This window comes from Saccopteryx leptura, unplaced genomic scaffold (genome assembly GCF_036850995.1).
Source record: "Saccopteryx leptura isolate mSacLep1 unplaced genomic scaffold, mSacLep1_pri_phased_curated manual_scaffold_18, whole genome shotgun sequence".
In the NCBI taxonomy this organism is placed as follows: domain Eukaryota; kingdom Metazoa; phylum Chordata; class Mammalia; order Chiroptera; family Emballonuridae; genus Saccopteryx; species Saccopteryx leptura.
In genome coordinates, this window is record NW_027095700.1 from 727,497 (window position 1) to 746,274 (window position 18,778).

At 35.3% G+C, this 18,778-nt stretch overlaps 1 protein-coding gene across 1 annotated transcript in view; it reads right to left on the minus strand.

Moving 5' to 3' along the window:
• Positions 1-354: 354 nt before the first annotated feature.
• Positions 355-18,778, minus strand: part of LOC136386862 (lysine-specific demethylase 6A-like) — a 275,511-nt gene continuing 257,087 nt past the window's right edge. The window contains 6 exon segments of the mRNA XM_066357979.1: positions 355-632; positions 2,036-2,206; positions 5,430-5,556; positions 13,753-13,894; positions 14,649-14,836; positions 17,489-17,603. Of these exon segments, the coding sequence (XP_066214076.1) occupies positions 606-632; positions 2,036-2,206; positions 5,430-5,556; positions 13,753-13,894; positions 14,649-14,836; positions 17,489-17,603 (770 nt within the window). The 3' untranslated portion in view covers positions 355-605.

The following is an 18,778-nucleotide window of genomic DNA, read 5'->3' on the forward strand; positions in this document are numbered from 1 at the left end:
AGTGGTAGGTAAATCTAAAAACCAAATAACATTCCATTCACAAATATTTTCAAGCAATAAATATGTATTCATAAATAGTGTGACTCTATATCAAGATTAAAAACAAAAATCACAAATCAGAAGTTTATTTCTTACTCTATGTGTAATCCATTGTCTATCTTTGTGTACTATTATCCTATTAAATTTTTTCAAAATTTTATTTTTGAACCAAAAGTGTAGTTATTATGGCAGAAAAACATTTTTCTCACCTAATTTTTCACATTAAAAAAAAAGATCAAATATTTAAATTTGTTACCTTAAGCAAACTAATGACTAACTAGCTAAGACAGTATCTCCAGAAAACTTTTGAAAGGGTAAAAGATGAAAATAAATTTATTACTCCAGAAATACAGAATAAGAAAAAGATGTCTTCAAGTCAGTACTGTTGAAAATTGTCATTTTGTCAGATACCGTGAAAGTGTTTATTATAATTAAGTATAACTGGGTCTGCTTTGCTAGTCTTGGAATACAGGTGGTGCTCTCATATATCAAGTTGGTGCTCTCATATCTCTCTTCTTGGAAGGTTGCACAGAAATAGCTTTTAGTCAGCACTCTTATGAAAACAGCTACAAAACCAGTGCTGCAAAACTTTCCTGAAGAGCAGAAAACGCATCATTTAATATTCATGGGGCAATATCAAGAGGAGGATGTTAACGAAGGAGCCTAAAATTAAAAATAAGGTATATTAGTTGTTTTAGTATAGTAATTCTCACCAGGACTCTCTAGTTCATGGCTATAAACAACATACTGCCTACTTATGAAGTGAGTTAGAAACGGACACTAAGTGTTCAAAGTTCAGCAGCCTGCTAAATTATGTGCTCTTAATATATTTACTGCAACAGTTTCCTAAATGTTCTAATTATTAATCCTATATTCCTATACTTGATCATTAGTCAAAAATCTTTATGAAATATTATTAAATATACTTTTTCTCTTTTTTAAGTGAGACAAGGGGGGAGAGTGAGATAGAACCCTGCATGCACCCCAACTAGGATCCAGCCAGCAACCCCATCTGAGGCCGATATGCGAATCAACCAAGCTATCTTTAGCACCTCGGGCTGATGCTCAAATCAACAGAGCCACTGTCTGCAAAAGGGGAAAAAGGTTGAAATGGGGGGAGAGTGGGGGAAGAGAACCACAAGGTCACTTTTCTGTGTGCCCTGACCGGGATAGAATCTAGGACATCCTTAGGCTGGACTGATGCTCTATGCCCTGAGCCAACTGGCCATGGTTGCATTTCTTAAATGCTAAAAGAAAGTCTGTGGGAAAGTAATTTAAAAATTCAATTAACATGTCACTAGTGAGTGACTGACATATATTTCATATGTATGTTATAAATATTCTTCTTTAGCAAGCAATCCTGTGGGCCATCTATTTAAAACACCAGAAACGTAATTTCAAAATTTAGAACAGAGGCAGTGGGACTGGATCGTATCAACAACTCATATCCTATCAACTCATGAATACTTTGTTTGAATCCATCAAGTCATTAATAAATGAAAAACGGTTGAATTCACAATATTGTTAATTTAATTTCATGCATGATACCACCTAGAAAAGAACCATAAAATATTTCCATGAGTTTAATACTTATAGTAAGAAGTAGGTTTTAAATAAATACAATTAGTTCTGAAAACACAAGTACAATACAAAAATCCTTATTTCTTTTGGATCATTGCTACAGAATTAAGTCACCTATATCTGGTTTCATTAGTTAAGTCAAACAGCAAAACACCATCATAAAAAGAACAAAAATTTAAAATGTAATTATTGTGACTATTTAGACATTTTCACTGAGAATAGTAGTACACATCAATTTATTACATACTTTGTTTTTTCCCAATACCTATAAAGTATTTGGAAGTTTGACAACATACAAATTTTTTCTTATGCAATGAAAAATTAAAATATCTTACTAATTACTTCTTGTCAGGATACAAAAACAAACACTATTGCTTCACAACCAGCTATGTACTCTAATGTTTATTTCACTTACTAATGTAAATTGGTCGTAGATTTGCATCAGGTCCTCCATTTTGTACTGTTCTAGCACCACAAAATTGTCCAGATTTCCACTTGTTTTTCGTGCACAGTCCTGGCAGTGTACTATGTAGGTCTTTTGAGAATTGCTCTCATTAGTAACAAAAAGCAGATTAAAAACTTCCACCTATTTTATACAAAAGAAAAAACACTGAAAATACTTAAATTTATTGCATCACTTTTATGTAACTATAAAATTCTATTTTACGTGAAATTGTGAACAATGATTTTTTTTATTGAATGCAGGTACTTAACCATGGTTGTTTGTTTTAGACACTAGGGTTATTCTGTAGCAAATCCAAGATACTGACATAAGAGACTCATTACAATGACTAAAGATTAACCCAAAGTTTGGTAAAAGTCAGCCTATATTTTTCCACTCAAAATGAAAGACGGAAATAGATGAATGTGGTTATTTTTTCTTTTAACTTCCGCATAATACTGTCACAGGGTATTATTCATTTTTGGACTTCTAGAGCATCTCACTGTGGTTAATGTTTAATCGAAGTTAAAAAAACCACAAGGAAAAAAATTTCAATGAATATATGCAGGTTATTTTCAAAGACTGGAAACTCATAAATGAAAACAACAAGTGTTCAGTTCTAAGAGTCATATGTTAAGAAAAACAGCGTTAATGAGACAGTAAACAGATCTACAGAAAGAATGATGAGTTGCCAATGTTTACTCAGAATAAAACAGATACATTATTAGTTTTCAAACATATACCAAAAAAGATACATATTCATCAATATACAACAGCTAAATAGAATTTGCTCTTATGATCATATACTTTGATGAGGTTGTACAACATCAACCTTAAGCCAATGGATTTAAAACTTTATTTCACAAGTATTCAATTTCAAGATTTATTGTGAAATTTATTAATTTGCTAGTCATGTGGTCCTTCGACTTCTGTTTTTGTTAATAATAAAAATTTATTATCTCAAATCATTCTTAAACAGTTCTGCTAAAATTCTGGAGTTCGTGTTTTTCTATTACTATTAATAGGCAGTAACAGTTTAGTGACCCTAATTGATAGTTTTGTGATTTTTTAACTTGCTATGATTCCCTATCCAATCAAGTATCATGTTGCTTTTACCGTCTAAAAACTTTTAAACTTCTTTCTTTTATATTCCTAATATCTAGTAGTCTAAGCTTTTAATCACATATAGGACTCTTCAGTAGCCTCCAAACTGACTTCTGATTCTGACCTCCATTCTCTCCAACTGTCAGCCACAATCTGAAACATATTTTGTCTTAGTCCTTTGCTCCAGAACTTTCTTTCTTTTTTCTTTTGAGAGAGAGAGGCAGGGAAAGAGAACAAACACTGAGCTGGTCCTATATGAGCCCTGATTGGGGAATCAAGCTGGCAACCTTCACTCTACAGCAGCAGTTCTCAACCTGTGGGTCGCGACCCCGGCGGGGGTCGAATGACCAAAACACAGGGGTTGCCTAAAGCCATCGGAAAATACATATTTATTATACAATACATTTTTAAATAAAGTATGTATTTCCGATGGCTTTAGGCGACCCGTGTTTTGGTCGTTCTACCCACGCCGGGGTCGCGACCCACAGGTTGAGAACCGCTGCTCTACAGAATGATGCTGCAACCAACTGACCTAACTGGCCAAGGCTTAGTTTCCAATTTTTAGAGGGACAGAGAGAGTGAAAGGGGAGGGGGCAGGGAAGCATTTATTGTTCTACTGAGTCGTATATTCTTTGGTTGCTGCCCATGTGTGCCAACTGGGCATCAAACCCACAATCTTGTTTTGGGATGACGCTCTTAACTGACAGAGCTTACCAGTCAGGGCCGCTCAAGAACTTTTAGTGGTATCAGTGACCTCAGAATAAAATCTAAGTCCTTAAACTAAATTCAAAATGCTTTACCAGCTACATTTCACATTCTTGTACAGACTACTAAGAATTTACAGTACATTTTCTAGCCATATTGCACTACTTTTCCCTCATTACATGTTACTCATTTCCCCACCACTACACTGTTCCTAAAGTCTAATGATGTCATAAACATCCAATTCCAGCCCTATTTTGCCTGTTGAAATCAAAGTCATTCTTCAAGTAAGGACTTAAATGTTAACAGGTCCAAATGATCTAATGCTAATATTAGAAAGAATCATTTTTCCTCAATTTTCTTATGATAATCATATGTATATATGTCCAGCTTTATAAATCATCAGTCTCATGGGGATCACAATTAGTTGTTTATGTCTTCTCCCAGTAGAATGTAAGTTCCTCCAAATGAGGTGTCACATCTTAATTTCTGCACTTGTTGCAAGCCTTGGCCACAAGAGAAAATTCAACAAATATAGAAAGAAGTTTATGTTGATCTACTTAGATCTGTACTACATCTAGTTTGTTGGCATTTCTGTACTCCTTACAGATTGTTCTTAGTTTAAAATTTGAGATTATTTTCATGTTGTAAGAAAGTACTACATGAATACTTTTTTTTTTTAAGTGAGAGAAGGGGAGATGAATTTGTGCATGTGCTGCAATAGGGATCCACTGGGCAACGCCTGTACATTCTCAGCATCCGGGCTGACTCTGAAACCATCAAGCCACAGTCTGCAAGATGAGAACAAGGAGAGAAGAGGAACAGGGAGGGGAAGAGAAGCATATGGTTGCTTCTCGTGTGTGCTCTGACTGGGTTCCCAAGATGTTCACAAGCCAGGCCAATGCTCTATTCACTAAGCCAACTAGCCAGGGCCATCAATGCTTATATAGAGATACTTTTAAGTTAATATATAACAAAATATTATACCATCAGCTGAAAATTTAACCCAACTGCCATAAATAGTTTCAATAGCCCTGGCCGGTTGGCTCAGCGGTAGAGCGTCGGCCTAGCGTGCGGAGGACCCGGGTTCGATTCCCGGCCAGGGCACATAGGAGAAGCGCCCATTTGCTTCTCCACCCCTCCGCCGCACCTTCCTCTCTGTCTCTCTCTTCCCCTCCCGCAGCCGAGGCTCCATTGGAGCAAAGATGGCCCGGGCGCTGGGGATGGCTCTGTGGCCTCTGCCTCAGGCGCTAGAGTGGCTCTGGTCGCAATATGGCGACGCCCAGGATGGGCAGAGCATCGCCCCCTGGTGGGCAGAGCGTCGCCCCATGGTGGGCGTGCCGGGTGGATCCCGGTCGGGCGCATGCGGGAGTCTGTCTGACTGTCTCTCCCTGTTTCCAGCTTCAGAAAAATGAAAAAAAAATAAATAAATAAAAATAAAAAATAAAATAAAAATAAAAATAGTTTCAATAAACTGCATTACATAAAAGTATAAGTAAATTTATAACTTAAGAACACCTAGAGAATCCACAATAAAATAACTGTCAATACAAATGGTTACCTCACAAATGCTACAGTAATGTGCTGGTTCATCATTTGTCCTCCCATGCCATATAATCTCTTTTCCTGCAGTTATAAGAGCTTCCTTCAATGTCTGACATTGCTTTAGTACTTTCAGAAGACAATACCTATTGTGGAGAAAAATTATTTGTGAACAAATGAATACTGAATATTCTTAGCATAAAAGACATATCAACAAGAAGTAATTTTTAGAATCTTGGTCCTGTGGTCTATTGATACAAAAGTTTCCTTGTCAATATTTGCTGTGTAAGAGGTCTAACAATAACAGTTATAGCATAGTTGACAACTGATATTTAAATGTAAAAATTTAATAATCTTAAGTCTATAAAAACTCATTTATTTAGAGCCATTCTTTACTTTTTGTTCTGTTTTGGGCAACTGAGAGTTGTTCTAAGGTTAAACTTCATCTTTGAAATATATGGCCTGAATTCCAGGTTAGAACTGTTTTGATTATAGTAAGGTAAGAATGCATATACTTCTAACTGGACACTCACAAACAGTATCATTTACAGACTGAATTTTTAATACTCTGGCAAAAGCAGAAAATTATTTATGAATTTAGCCATTAAAATATATAAAACTATAGGACCAAAAAAAATATTGGTTCAATTTTAATTGGAAGGTTGTATAATAGAATCCTTCATTTATATTAATATACGCTCCCGATAATTTACACTAATAATTCTGATGCCAACAATAGAGTGCATTTTCACAGTGTTACTATTTCTATAATTTGCTGTCATTGATCAAAACTGTCAGCTATTTTCCATGGATATATAAATATCTCAAGTTTTCATTTGAAGGCATAGTTATACTAGGATATTCTGTAAGGCACACATTAGCATGACACTGACTTAAGAAAAATGTTAAGATTTAACAGTATAACCCCCTGGAATCGGAACCAATACAACTTGAAGCTCTTTAATACATTATATTTCCACTGACTTATATTTGATTACTATATGACTAAATAAATGTTACAACATGACTAGTAATAAAAGAATTCCCTTTATTGCATATACCTGTGCTATTTTTACTTTAAGTTAAACAATTATTTAAAATCAAAATCCCTATAAATAAGCCTGGGATAAAATGATTTTAAGATATATACAAACTTTCAAAATAAAAATATAAAAGATTGGGTGATGGGTATACAATATGAGCAACAGTTCAAATGCTATAGAGATGTTTACCTGAAACCTATATGCTCTTATTGATCATTATCACCCTGTTAAATTTTCTAAATAAATTATTTTAAAATCACTCTAATGAAATAGAAAATATATAAAAAAAATTATGAATAACAATATCAAGTCATTATCTTCTGTATACTATCTTCTCTTCATATTATGCCTTTCATTTCTTTTTTCTCCTATAAAGATAACATTCTTTCAGCTGTGAAATCATATTGTTTCCTAAAACACCTGCAGTATAAGAAAAATAACTTAGTCCTGCAGTTTTATTCCACTTTTTGGTTAACAAGTAAACCTTTCATTTTCAACAGTTATCATTTTGCCAATTGTATCACTAGTTCTAGTTTCACATAGAAAAATGCATACACTACAAAAAAATGGAGCTTGGTTTGTTGGAACTAAACATTAAGCATGCTTAGTTGTTTTTTTTAATATAAGGTTCAGAATTATTTGCCCTGACAGTGAAATCTTAAAAAAGGATACCTCTAATTTTAAAAAAATTTTTATTTAATGATTTGTGAGAGAAAGTGAGAAGTGTCAACTTGTTGTTCAGTATGCTATTGTTTCTTATATGTGCCCTTACTGTAGCTTAAATATGAAATCTTGAGATTGATTACCCTGTGATTCAGCCTGCGGACTCCATAGGTAACCTTGATGCTCTGGGGTGGCACTCTATCCATTGTGCCACTAGACAGGGCAGACATCTCCTTACTTTTATCTCACAATAATGAATAACTGAATTGTGGTCACTAGGATCTCCTGCCAGCCACTTAATACACTAAGGGCAACAATTAGTTTCTCAAATCATTATATAACTAACAATTCTTTTTTTTTTTAATATTTTATTTATTGATTTTTTTAGAGAGAGAGGAGTGAGAGAGACAGAGAGAGAGAGAGAGAGAGAAAGAGAGAGAGAGAAGGGGGAGGAGCAGGAAGCATCAACTCCCATATGTGCCTTGACCAGGCAAGCCCAAGGTTTCGAACCGGCGACCTCAGTGTTCCAGGTCGACGCTTTATCCCACTGCGCCACCACAGGTCAGGTCACAACTAACAATTCTATTTAAGTCAGCCTTAAAGCTGGACATTTAGACAGTCTAAATTTTTAATTTTAAAAACTACTCATTATCTTAGTGTTTTAGTCTCCTCAACAACATTATGGGGAAATCCTAGACAATGTGATATTAGGATGTGGGCACTTTGGGAGGTAATCTGGTCATGAGGGTGCAGTCGTCAGATATGTGATGAGTGTCCTATACCCGCTTCTGTCAAGGAAGAATATGAGAATCTATATAAACAAGGCAGTCAGCCCTTCCTACAGCTGTATCTTTTGTTGTTGTTTTTTTGTTTTGTTTTGTTTTTTTCTTTTCATTTTTCTGAAGCTGGAAACAGGGAGACAGTCAGACAGACTCCCGCATGCGCCCAACCGGGATCCACCTGGCACGCCCACCATGGGGCGACGCTCTGCCCACCAGGGGACAATGCTCTGCCCATCCTGGGCATCGCCATGTTGCGACCAGAGCCACTCTAGCGCCTGAGGCAGAGGCCACAGAGCCATCCCCAGCGCCCGGGCCATCTTTGCTCCAATGGAGCCTTGGCTGCGGGAGGAGAAGAGAGAGACAGAGAGGAAAGCGCGGCGGAGGGGTGGAGAAGCAAATGGGCGCTTCTCCTGTGTGCCCTGGCCGGGAATCGAACCCGGGTTCTCTGCAGGCTAGGCCGCCGCTCTACCACTGAGCCAACCGGCCAGGACACAGCTGTATCTTTTGGTACCTTGATTATTGATGTCTGCCTCCAGACTCTGACAAGTGTTTATGAACCATGCAGTCAATGTAAATTGCTAAAGCAGCACAGATTAAGATAGAATTTATTATGTAGAGTAATACCTCAATGTTTGTAAAATAATAAAACTAAAAAGCTAAAAAATTTTTTACACCTCTGTAAAGAAATGTTGTAGTCTAATGTGGCCCTAACTTGTATAATCATAACAATTACCTGGGCTATTATAAAATAGATTTCCAAAGTCTTCAAAATATTAACTTTTTTTTGTTATCAAGTGAGAGGCAGGTAGGTAGAGAGACAGACTTTTGCATGCACCCCGGTTGGAATTCACTTGGCAAGCCCTGCATGGGACCTATGCTCAAATCAATCCAACTATCCTCAGCATATGAGGCTGACGCTCAGACCAGTTGAGCCACTGGCTGAAGGAGGGGAAGAGAGATGGGAAGGGGAGGATGGGGGAAGTAGAGAGAAAGAAGCAAATGGTGGTTTCTCCTGTGTGCCCTGACTGAGGACCAAACCCAGGACATCTATATACCAGGCCAACGCTTTATCGACTGAGCCAAGAAGCAAGGGCCTCTTTGTCTTGACCTACCTGGCTGGACCACAAGTTCAGAAATATTTAATGCTTAAAATAGGGAGAGATTTAATGCTCTTAATGAGTATTTTTCTTTTTGGGGACAAAGGGTTTGGGGACAGACAAGAAGGGAGAGAAACGAGAAGCATCAAGTCTTCCTTGGGTCACCTTAGTTGTTCATTGATTGCTTTCTCATATGTACCTTGACCAGGGGACTCCAGCAGAATGAGTGACCCCTTGCTCAAATCAGTGACCTTTGAGGTCAAGCCAGTGACAATGGATCATGTCTATGATCCCATGCTCAAGTTGGATGAGCTCACACTCAAGCCAGTGACCTCAGGGTTTTGAACCTGGATCATCTGCGTTTCAAATCAGACGCTTTATCCACCGCGCCATCGCCTGGTCAGGCTTAATGAGTACTTTCAAGAGGAGGGCTTAGACTGGGGAAAGTGTGTTGAACTGTGTAAAGATGCTGCGGAAAGCATGACTGGACATTACTCAGAGGTAGCTGAGTAAACAAAGATGTCGCACATCCAGAAATGTTGTCCAAACACTATATAATCTATGGGTGGTATTTAGTTGCAAAGAAACTTCCCCTGAATTGAGCCTAGTTATAAATGAAGCATGAAAATTGTAAATGATATTCACAGTTGAGATTTGAACTCCAGACTATTCATGACACTAAGTGAAAGCATGGATTCACATCATCAACATCAGATCTATGCAGAAGGGAGCTGTCATAAGGGGAAAGGTTGGCTCTTTCATGACTTTTGAAGCTGAAAGAAGATTGAAACAATTTCTGCAAGAGTGAAACTTGCTCTGGCCGGATGGATCAGTGGTAGAGCATCAGTCTTGCATGTGGATGTCCTGGGTTCGATTCCTGGTCCAGGCACACAGGAGAAGAGACCACCTGCTTCTCCAGCCATTCCTTTTCTCTCTTTCCCATTCCTGCAGCCATGGTTTGACTAGTTTGAGCAAGTTGGCCTTGGGCACCAAAGATGGCTCCATGGGCACCAAAAAATGGCTCCAGATGCAATGGAGCAAGAGCCCCAGATGGGCAGAGCAAAAGCGCCAGAAGGAGCTTACTGAATCAGAGTGCATACAGATGTCTATCTCTGCCTTCTCTCCTCTCACAGGGAAAAAAAGAAAAGAAAAAAAAAGTGAAACTGCATTAGTAGAGCTTTCTGTTGGATGAAGAATGGCTAAGCTTGAATGTATGGAGAATATACTTATAGCTTCTTCAATGACTTAAATATTTCTCTTCATTAGGAAATAAAACAGATTCATCAAAAAGAAACTTGTTTGGAAAAGTTGCTTATAGAAAAAAGATGTAGAAATGTTTCCACATTTCTAAGACTTTTTGATTTCTGCAGACATCACCTGGAAATATGTGTGTGTGTGTTTGTGTGTATTTTATGTGAGAGAGACAGGACAGATAAGGAGAGATGACAGAAAGAGATGAGAAGCATCAATTCTTCATTGCAGCAGCTTGGTTGTTCATTGATTACTTTGTGCCTTGACTGGGGGGCTAGAACAGAGTGAGTGACCCCTTGCACAAGCCAGCGACCATGGACTCAAGCCAGCAACCTTGGGCTTCAAGCCAGCAGCAAGCCAGTGACTGTGAGGTCATGTCTATGATCCCATGCTCAAGCTAGAGACCCTGTGTTCAAGCTAGTGAGCTTGTGCTCAAGCCAGATGTGCCTGCATTCAAGCCAGTGACCTTGAGGTTTTGAACTTGGGTCCTCTGTGTCCCAGGCTGATGTTTTATCCACTATACCACCACCTGTCAGGTGGAAATTCATATTTGATATAAGCCAACACTTGAAAGCATTAGTTCTAAAGTGTGACCATTACTACCCTGAAAATGAGGATTCCTCTAAAGACAACCTTAGGATCAATATCCCATTCATGGAAGATATCAACACCTGCTCCCTTAATCATTGTAAAAAAGACAAAATAATAGGTTAATCCTCTGATATTACTATGGTGTCCAAGCACGAAATGCAATCATTGTCATTATTTTGGACATCACTAAAAGAAGAATATTCATCTCTTATTTACAAAGTAATTAATTTTTTTTTGTATTTTTCTGAAGTGAGAAGCAGGGAGGCAGAGAGACTCCCACATGTACCTGACCAGGATCCTCCCAGCATGCCCACCAGGGGGCGATGCTCAGTCCCTCTGGTGCATTGCTCTGTTGCAACTGGACACATTCTAGCTCCTGAGGTGAGGCCATGGAGCCATCCTCAGCGCCCAGGCCAGCTTTGCTCCAATGGAGCCTTGGGTGTGGGAGGGGAAGAGAGAGACAGAGAGGAAGGAGAGGGGGAGGGGTGGAGAAGCAGATGGGTGCTTCTCCTGTGTGCCCTGGCTAGAAATTGAACCTGGGACTTCCACACACCGGGTTGACACTTTACCACTGAGCTAACTGGCCAGGGCCAGTGATGAAAATTTTTATTGTATCATCTACCACCTACTTGTATGAGAACATCTTTACAGCTCTATCACTAACAAAAACCAAACAGAGAAACTAAATGGATGTCAATACAGTACTCATCTCTTGAAAACAAAACTGCAGTCTCAGTTATCAAAGAAAGTGTTTTCCAAAGAAGCCACAGCAGATTTTGCACTTGTTTTACTGAATGAAATATTACTCTCTAGAAATTTCAGTTGTATACTATTGATATTAAAAACTATACATTTTACTGTTTGGTTATTTTAGAAAATTTTATTTTATATTAACTGAAAGTTTTATTGTAAGATAATACATAATATACCAGTAATGCTTTTATTTCTGCCTTAGTGGTCCCTGAAATAATTCCATTTTCACCACTTCCCAAATGTAACAAGGTTAAATCCATTGAAATACATCATTTGTATCTTGATAGGAATTGCGCCAAGTGGAAAATTATTTAAATTTATTTATTGAAGTTCAACACTAAGACAACTACTACTACACAATGTAATTTAAATTGCTATCATAAGAAAAAAAAATGGTATTATCCCAGTTCATAGAAGGTGGTTCTTAGCATCCATGTTTCAAATATTGAGAGGGATGCCCCTGAAATGAAAGGATTCTAGAGGGATGTTGAGAATGTAAGGGCAGAAAAAAAAATTGACACGTGACAGATGTTTTAAAATGAAAATAAAGACACCTATAAAAACAATAAAACATGATAACCATATTTTCTTGATCCCTTTTCCTTATCTCACTTAATAAACCCTACAGTTTAAACTTCACAAGTCTGTAGTGTGATCCCTTTCCCCATTACCATTGTTAACAATGTCAATACAAGTTAGTCCAGATTGTTGCAATTGCAATTCTAATTGTTTTCCTTAGTTTTAATGTTACACCTTGCAAACAATTTGTGTAAAGTAACACAATTTGTATTTTTAAAATATAAAGAGTAACACAGCTCTTTCCTTCTTTAAATCCTGTAATAGTCTCCTACAATACTCAGAATTAGTATTTAAGTTCTTATCACTGCTAATATATGCATCTATAATTTGGTACCTGAACACTTAGGTGAAATCCCCACATCTGTTTATTCCCTTCCTTCATTCTGTCCCATAAATACACCAAAGCCATCACTTGTTATTAGTCTGAAATATTTGTACTCTCAGACTTTCTTATGGTTTCCTTTATACTATTTACGTATAAACAGAAAAAATGCTCTTAGAAGGTATTTTGACAAAAGCTGCATTCTCTACCACTCTAACCAAAAAAAAAAAAAATTGCTTTATTTCATTTAACTCATATTATTGAACAACTTATTTATATGTTTGGGAATTTGACCTGCCCACTAGATTTTAAATCACAAAAACACAAGAGATTTTTTATACATTAAAGTAGCTATTCTTGTAACCACAAATAGTGTCTGGCATAGAATTTGTGGTTTGTAAATCTGTTGAACATGACTCATTTTGCATAAATGTCTAGGGCTCTTGGATCAAACAGTATATTTTGGACCAGTCCGTATCTTCAAGAAATTAGACCTGATGTAATAATCACAATAATGATGTTTCCAAATGACCACAAATGGTGGAATTTTAATAGAGATTATTACATTGGGTGATGTTTTAACTAAATTTTATTTTAACTTTTCCAAATTTCGCCCACCTATAAAATAGGATGAGTAAAATAGGTAAAACAAAACAAAACAAAAACATAGGTACATTAGCCTGGCTTCATAATTTTTTGTGTGGATTTATTAGAAAAAATTTTATTATAGAATTACTTATAGTAAGCCAGCACTATTTTTAAAAGTAGTAATCTAATAATTTTGGAGATATTGTAAGTAAATCTGTCTGTCTTAGAACAGCCAGAATATTTTACTGTTTTAGTAAAACTGTATTCCAAATACTAATTTCATAATGGAATATTTATGTTATTCTTCATTGATGCATGCAAACTTTCAATATTAAAACTTAAAAAGATCCTGGGAAATCAGTTTGGTCAGTTTAAGAGCAATCACAGATGTGTAAATTTAGTATGAAAACACATACGTTTTAATTCTCTATGTCATAACAATCATAGTCTAATCAGAAAGAGAGAAAATAGATATTTTTTTCACAGAAGAAATATTTTTAATATGTGAATTCTTTCATTCATTTTCTTGTCAAGACTTCAGGACTACTGTACCATTTTGATGTCAACTGACATAATTCTTTGGGGGAAAATAGTATTTACTTAACACTTCTCATCATACTCCCTCCTAACTCTTCATAAAGGAAAGACTATAGTAGTTTTGGAAAGCACTTACTTAATCATTTCAAAGAGCTTGGGATCTGAGACTTTGATATTCCGAGCCATATTCCAAGAAAGATGAACCATGGGTACAACTGACTTCACACTTTGCAATTTGTTCCATTCATACCGTTCCACTGCCAATTTATACTGGCAGGCTAGTTGGAAAAAAAATTTTAAGTTATAAAGTAACCCAAAGTAATGAAAGACATGAAGATAATAATTTATCACCTCTCAGGTGAAAACTTTAACACCAATACTGAAAAGCCTTCAAAACACCAGAAGATTGTTTTATGACAACTAGTTTTTAAAAAACTTATCATGTAAAGAACACAATAGTTTTTGGCACTGTGCTAGGCTTTTTATACTTTATCTCATTTTAATCTTTCAAACAAAGCCTTATTGATTTGGTAATTTTCATTCTGTAGATTAAATAAATAAATAAATAAATAAATAAGGCCCTTAAAGGTTCAAAACATTTGCCTAATGTCACAAGGTTTAATAAAGGAAAAATTACAGAGATATCAAACAGATCTTTCTAAATCCAAAGGCCAGATTCCTGATGTTATCTGTATAAAACAGTTTTGACATTCTAAGGCTGTATATGATACATGGGACAAAATGAAAATTCTGAACAAACAGTTCAGCTCACTTTAGCCCATAAAAATCTTCCTTTATAAAAGACAACACAACACTCTAAAATCAAGTGAATATCCTCTCTCTACAAAGCACACATTTATTATCGGCCCAAATCTCTGTTCTTGGATATCCATTTCTTAACCTGAATTTACTATCTGTATTAAGAAGATGTTTCCTTCCAGAAAGTCTTTCAATTTTTTTGTAACAGAAAAATACTTACATAAAAAAATATTCTTTAAAATTTAAAATCTATTAATGAATTATTTGAAATACCTGTAAGTGGACCAACATTCCATGCAATATTGTTGCACCAGCCAATAGCCTGAACCCAATGCACAGTGCCTGCATTTATCCAGACCAAATCACCAGGTCTTTGAATAAACCTGTATACTGGAACATTAGCTTCATAAAGATCTTCCAGGTTGGGCCACCAAGAACTCATTAGAAAATTCAAATTATTTCTAAAAAATAAATGTAATAAGAACAGTTTTTCAATGTTTCTTCAAATGTGGAAATGATTTCAAAAAATTAAAAGAAGCTCTCAGTATGTACTTCATTAAACCTTAACAGCATTGCACTGCATTTTTCAAAAGTAAGGGCTTTAAAATAAAATTAATAGATGAGAATAAGTAGATGTATTCAAAGTTCTACAAACTATGCCTAAACTTATTTTCCAAAAATTCAAAATGTAATGTTTCACACTGTACTTATATTGACAGATTTAAAATTTGCTTTCAATAAGAAATATTCTGGTTTATCCACTTTTTGTGAAAAACCTCTTAATATCTAAACTACCTGAGGAAAAAAAAAGACTATCAAGTCACTTTACTTCTTAATCAGAATCGCTGTGGTAGATCTAAAATTAAGAGCCTTCCCTCTTTTTCAGCAATGGTTCAATACTTTTCCACCTTCAATTTTCTCCCAGGAATTAGGAGAATGCCCCTATTATTACATGAACCACCAGCAGCAGCTCTACCAACACAAATGGAAAAATTGAGCTTTAATAGTAAATTTTGAGTATTTACTAATCTCCACCACAATGTTAAATAACCACACACAACTATTTTTCAATAAAAAATTTAATATAATACACTTTAAGGGCTTCAAATTATTTAATTTTCTCCAGAAGGAATTCACACGATAGAATGTTTTTACTTTCTCTTCAAAATATAATAAAAGGTGCCTTGAAATAGTCTATGTGAAACTTTTCTTCCTTTCCTCCTAAAAATAGAAGGCTCTTCTTGACATAAGTCTAGCAGATGCTAACACATCCAAGGATTAAAAACAAAACAAAAAAAAAGCCTGGAATTCTAAAATAGGATATCAAATATTTCCACTAAAATACAGGACAAGAAGAGAAAGAAAGAAAAAGTTAAAAACACAGTATAAATCTTAACCATATTTCAGCTAAACCCTACCAATATAAAACTGGAGAAAACTTTCCATTTGAAAAATAAACAATGAAGAAAGAAAAAGAAGCCAATGAAAGTCAACAGATCAAGCATTTTTCCTAAAATTCAAAACAATTGATATTAAGATAAATGTTATTGTAGATTCATAAAATTAAAATAGGAATTATAAACACAAAGCAGTATCTTTGTGGAAAATAAAATTACAGTAAAAAGCTGAGAGAGTAAGTGCCATTTCTGCAACTTTAGATAAATTAATCATTCTAAGTTACTATTTTTATTAGTCTAACCTTTAAACTTTATGTCTTTCACATCTATTTGTGATCAAGTTCACGTATTAGAAAGAAGAGTTAAACCCTGAAAACAGTTCCTACCCAAAAAAATATAGAATCAGTGTACTTAATGTATAACAATTACTACAATATACACCTTTATAACTTTAAGAAATAAAGGCTTTCTGGGTCCTGACTTAGAGTATGCTCCTGTTACGCTAAGATTGTGGGTTTCATCCTAGTCAGGGCACATATAAAAGTCAACCAATGAATTGATAAATGGATGGAACAATAAATCAATTTTTGTCTCTCTCCCCTCTCTTCTTCTATAAAACCAATAAATAAATTATGCAAAATAAATAAATGCTTTCTGTAGCACAGTGAATACTTCCCATATGATAATTCTCTTTTACTTGCTATTTAAGCTTCTCGTTTGTTAATAAAGTTCAGGTAAAAGTAGAATCTGTTTCCAATAAAAATTTTTAAAATTTCACCTTAGCGTAAGGAACAGTTATACATAAACAAAATTTTAAAAGTAATCACATTTCTTCAAAGTTGTCATATTATTATACCTTTTACTAAATAACATTGATAAAGACCCTCCAGACCATTACAAGTAAAAATTAATGTTATATGTATACTGATTTAAAAATAGTATCATGCATATTATTTTAAAAATTCCACCCAATTTTTAATTATGTTTTCAGTATATAAGATAATCTATATTACACATGCAATAATATACATATAATAAATAATTTACATGGTTACACCAATAACATCACCAACTCAGAGAACAGCAGGTGATTTGCATGCTATGGGGCAACGGGCAATTTATTTTATATTTTTTAAGAGTTCTTAAAATTGATTTTACAAAGAGAGGAGGGTGGAGATGGGAAGTAGTTGCTTCACTTTAGCTGTTCACTGGTTGCTTCTCGTATGTGTCTTGACCAGGAAAGCCCAGGGTTTCAAGCCAGCAACCTCAGTGTTCCAGGTCAGTGCTCTATCCACTGTGCCAACGCAGACGAGGGGACAACTGATAATTTTAAGTTTACTTACAAAGATAAACAATTTGAGTCATTTACAAGATAAAAAGACACTTAATTTTAGAATATCTACCATTTCTAAATTCAATTATAATAAGCCTCATTTCTCTTCAAAGCACATTTATCAAATATATTATATGTGGACTGCAGCATCAATTTTGAAAGTTCACATGTAAAATAACTCATTTTCTGTCTTCTCAATTCATACTTGTTACTGCATAGATGGTTTCATGGCCTTCCCTCTATTATTCCATATAACATAAAATTTAAGAATTTGAAATAAAATAATTTCAAATAAAATTTCTGCTAAACAATAAAAAATTCAACATCAAACATTTTTCTTTATAAATCTTTTTAAAAATTACTTTAAAAGTTTAGAAACTCACTTTTCACAGAAGTCATTTAGAACACCCCAATAATCTTCAGGAACGACAAACCATTCACAATCACCTGGACCAATATTTATGTTAACTGAACAGAAGTTGTTATTTTCTTGGTGACCTGAAAATTAATGGGAAAAATAATCATTATTATATTGTAAATTCAACGGGATAAACATTCCTTTAAATCACTGGGTTGTGATTTAAGAATTGCATGAAAACAAATGCTTACAGATGCACCACTAGCACATGAGAGCAATAAATATTGGCAATTGTAATTATTACTACTACTTCCTCTATAAAATACTGGCAATTCTTACAAATAATATCAGGAAAGTTAGAAAGTTTCAAAATGTAACTACAGTTTTCAAAATGTAATGGTTCTCTAACAACCTATATATACCCCTTAGCCCTGAGAGCAATAAGAATTTTTCAGTATATATTTAAAAATCATATCAGAAGGTAAACTCTTATAGCAAGTAACATTTTACCATTTCTATTTATGTAAGTAAGAAGATAGCAAACTTTTACCAAAGAAATGGGAACTCAATCTGTTTTTCTAAATTACAAAGAAAAACATAACATACCACATAATACTGATGAAGAGCTAATGCTATACCAAATATAAAAATTAAAAAAAAAAACGAAACCCAAAACTACAGGAAGCAGGTTCTAAACAGAGGGTAGTGTAAGGAAATGAAGCTTGTCCCTCCCACAAATGCAGTGAACACACACCTATGTTAAGATCAATTCCTTTTGAGAGACAACTAAGTGACAACTGAAGAGCTTCTACACAATGCAGAATAGAGACTACACAGAGCAATCTAGGGAACTTTGAAAAGTCTACTGAATCTGATAGATCCCATCTTGATTATAGGAACAGATGAGTGGCACTGTTTGCATTATTACAGTTTGGAGAGATCAGGTGTGAGCTTTACCTAAGGGTTCTGGCTAAACTAAATGGCTGCTATAGTGTCTCTAGGAACCACCCCTACAGCTAGGTCAAGGAGAAACACGACAGTACTCTGAGTACTGTCAGATCTCTACCCAGTCTACAGGCAGATCTAATGGGTCCAACAGGGCACTGAAACACACATACACACTTAACCACTGTTGCATATGCATGGGGCAGCCCGGCCTGTGTTAATATGTAACCAGAAGGATAGAGCAAAGTATGCACTAACAAGGGTCCCAACACAGCCTTAGCTCAACCCTTTGAGTAGTACAAATGTAGTTATATTTTGTTTATGACCATCCAGAGTATGACTGTACAAAAATTTTTGTTTTAAAAATGTG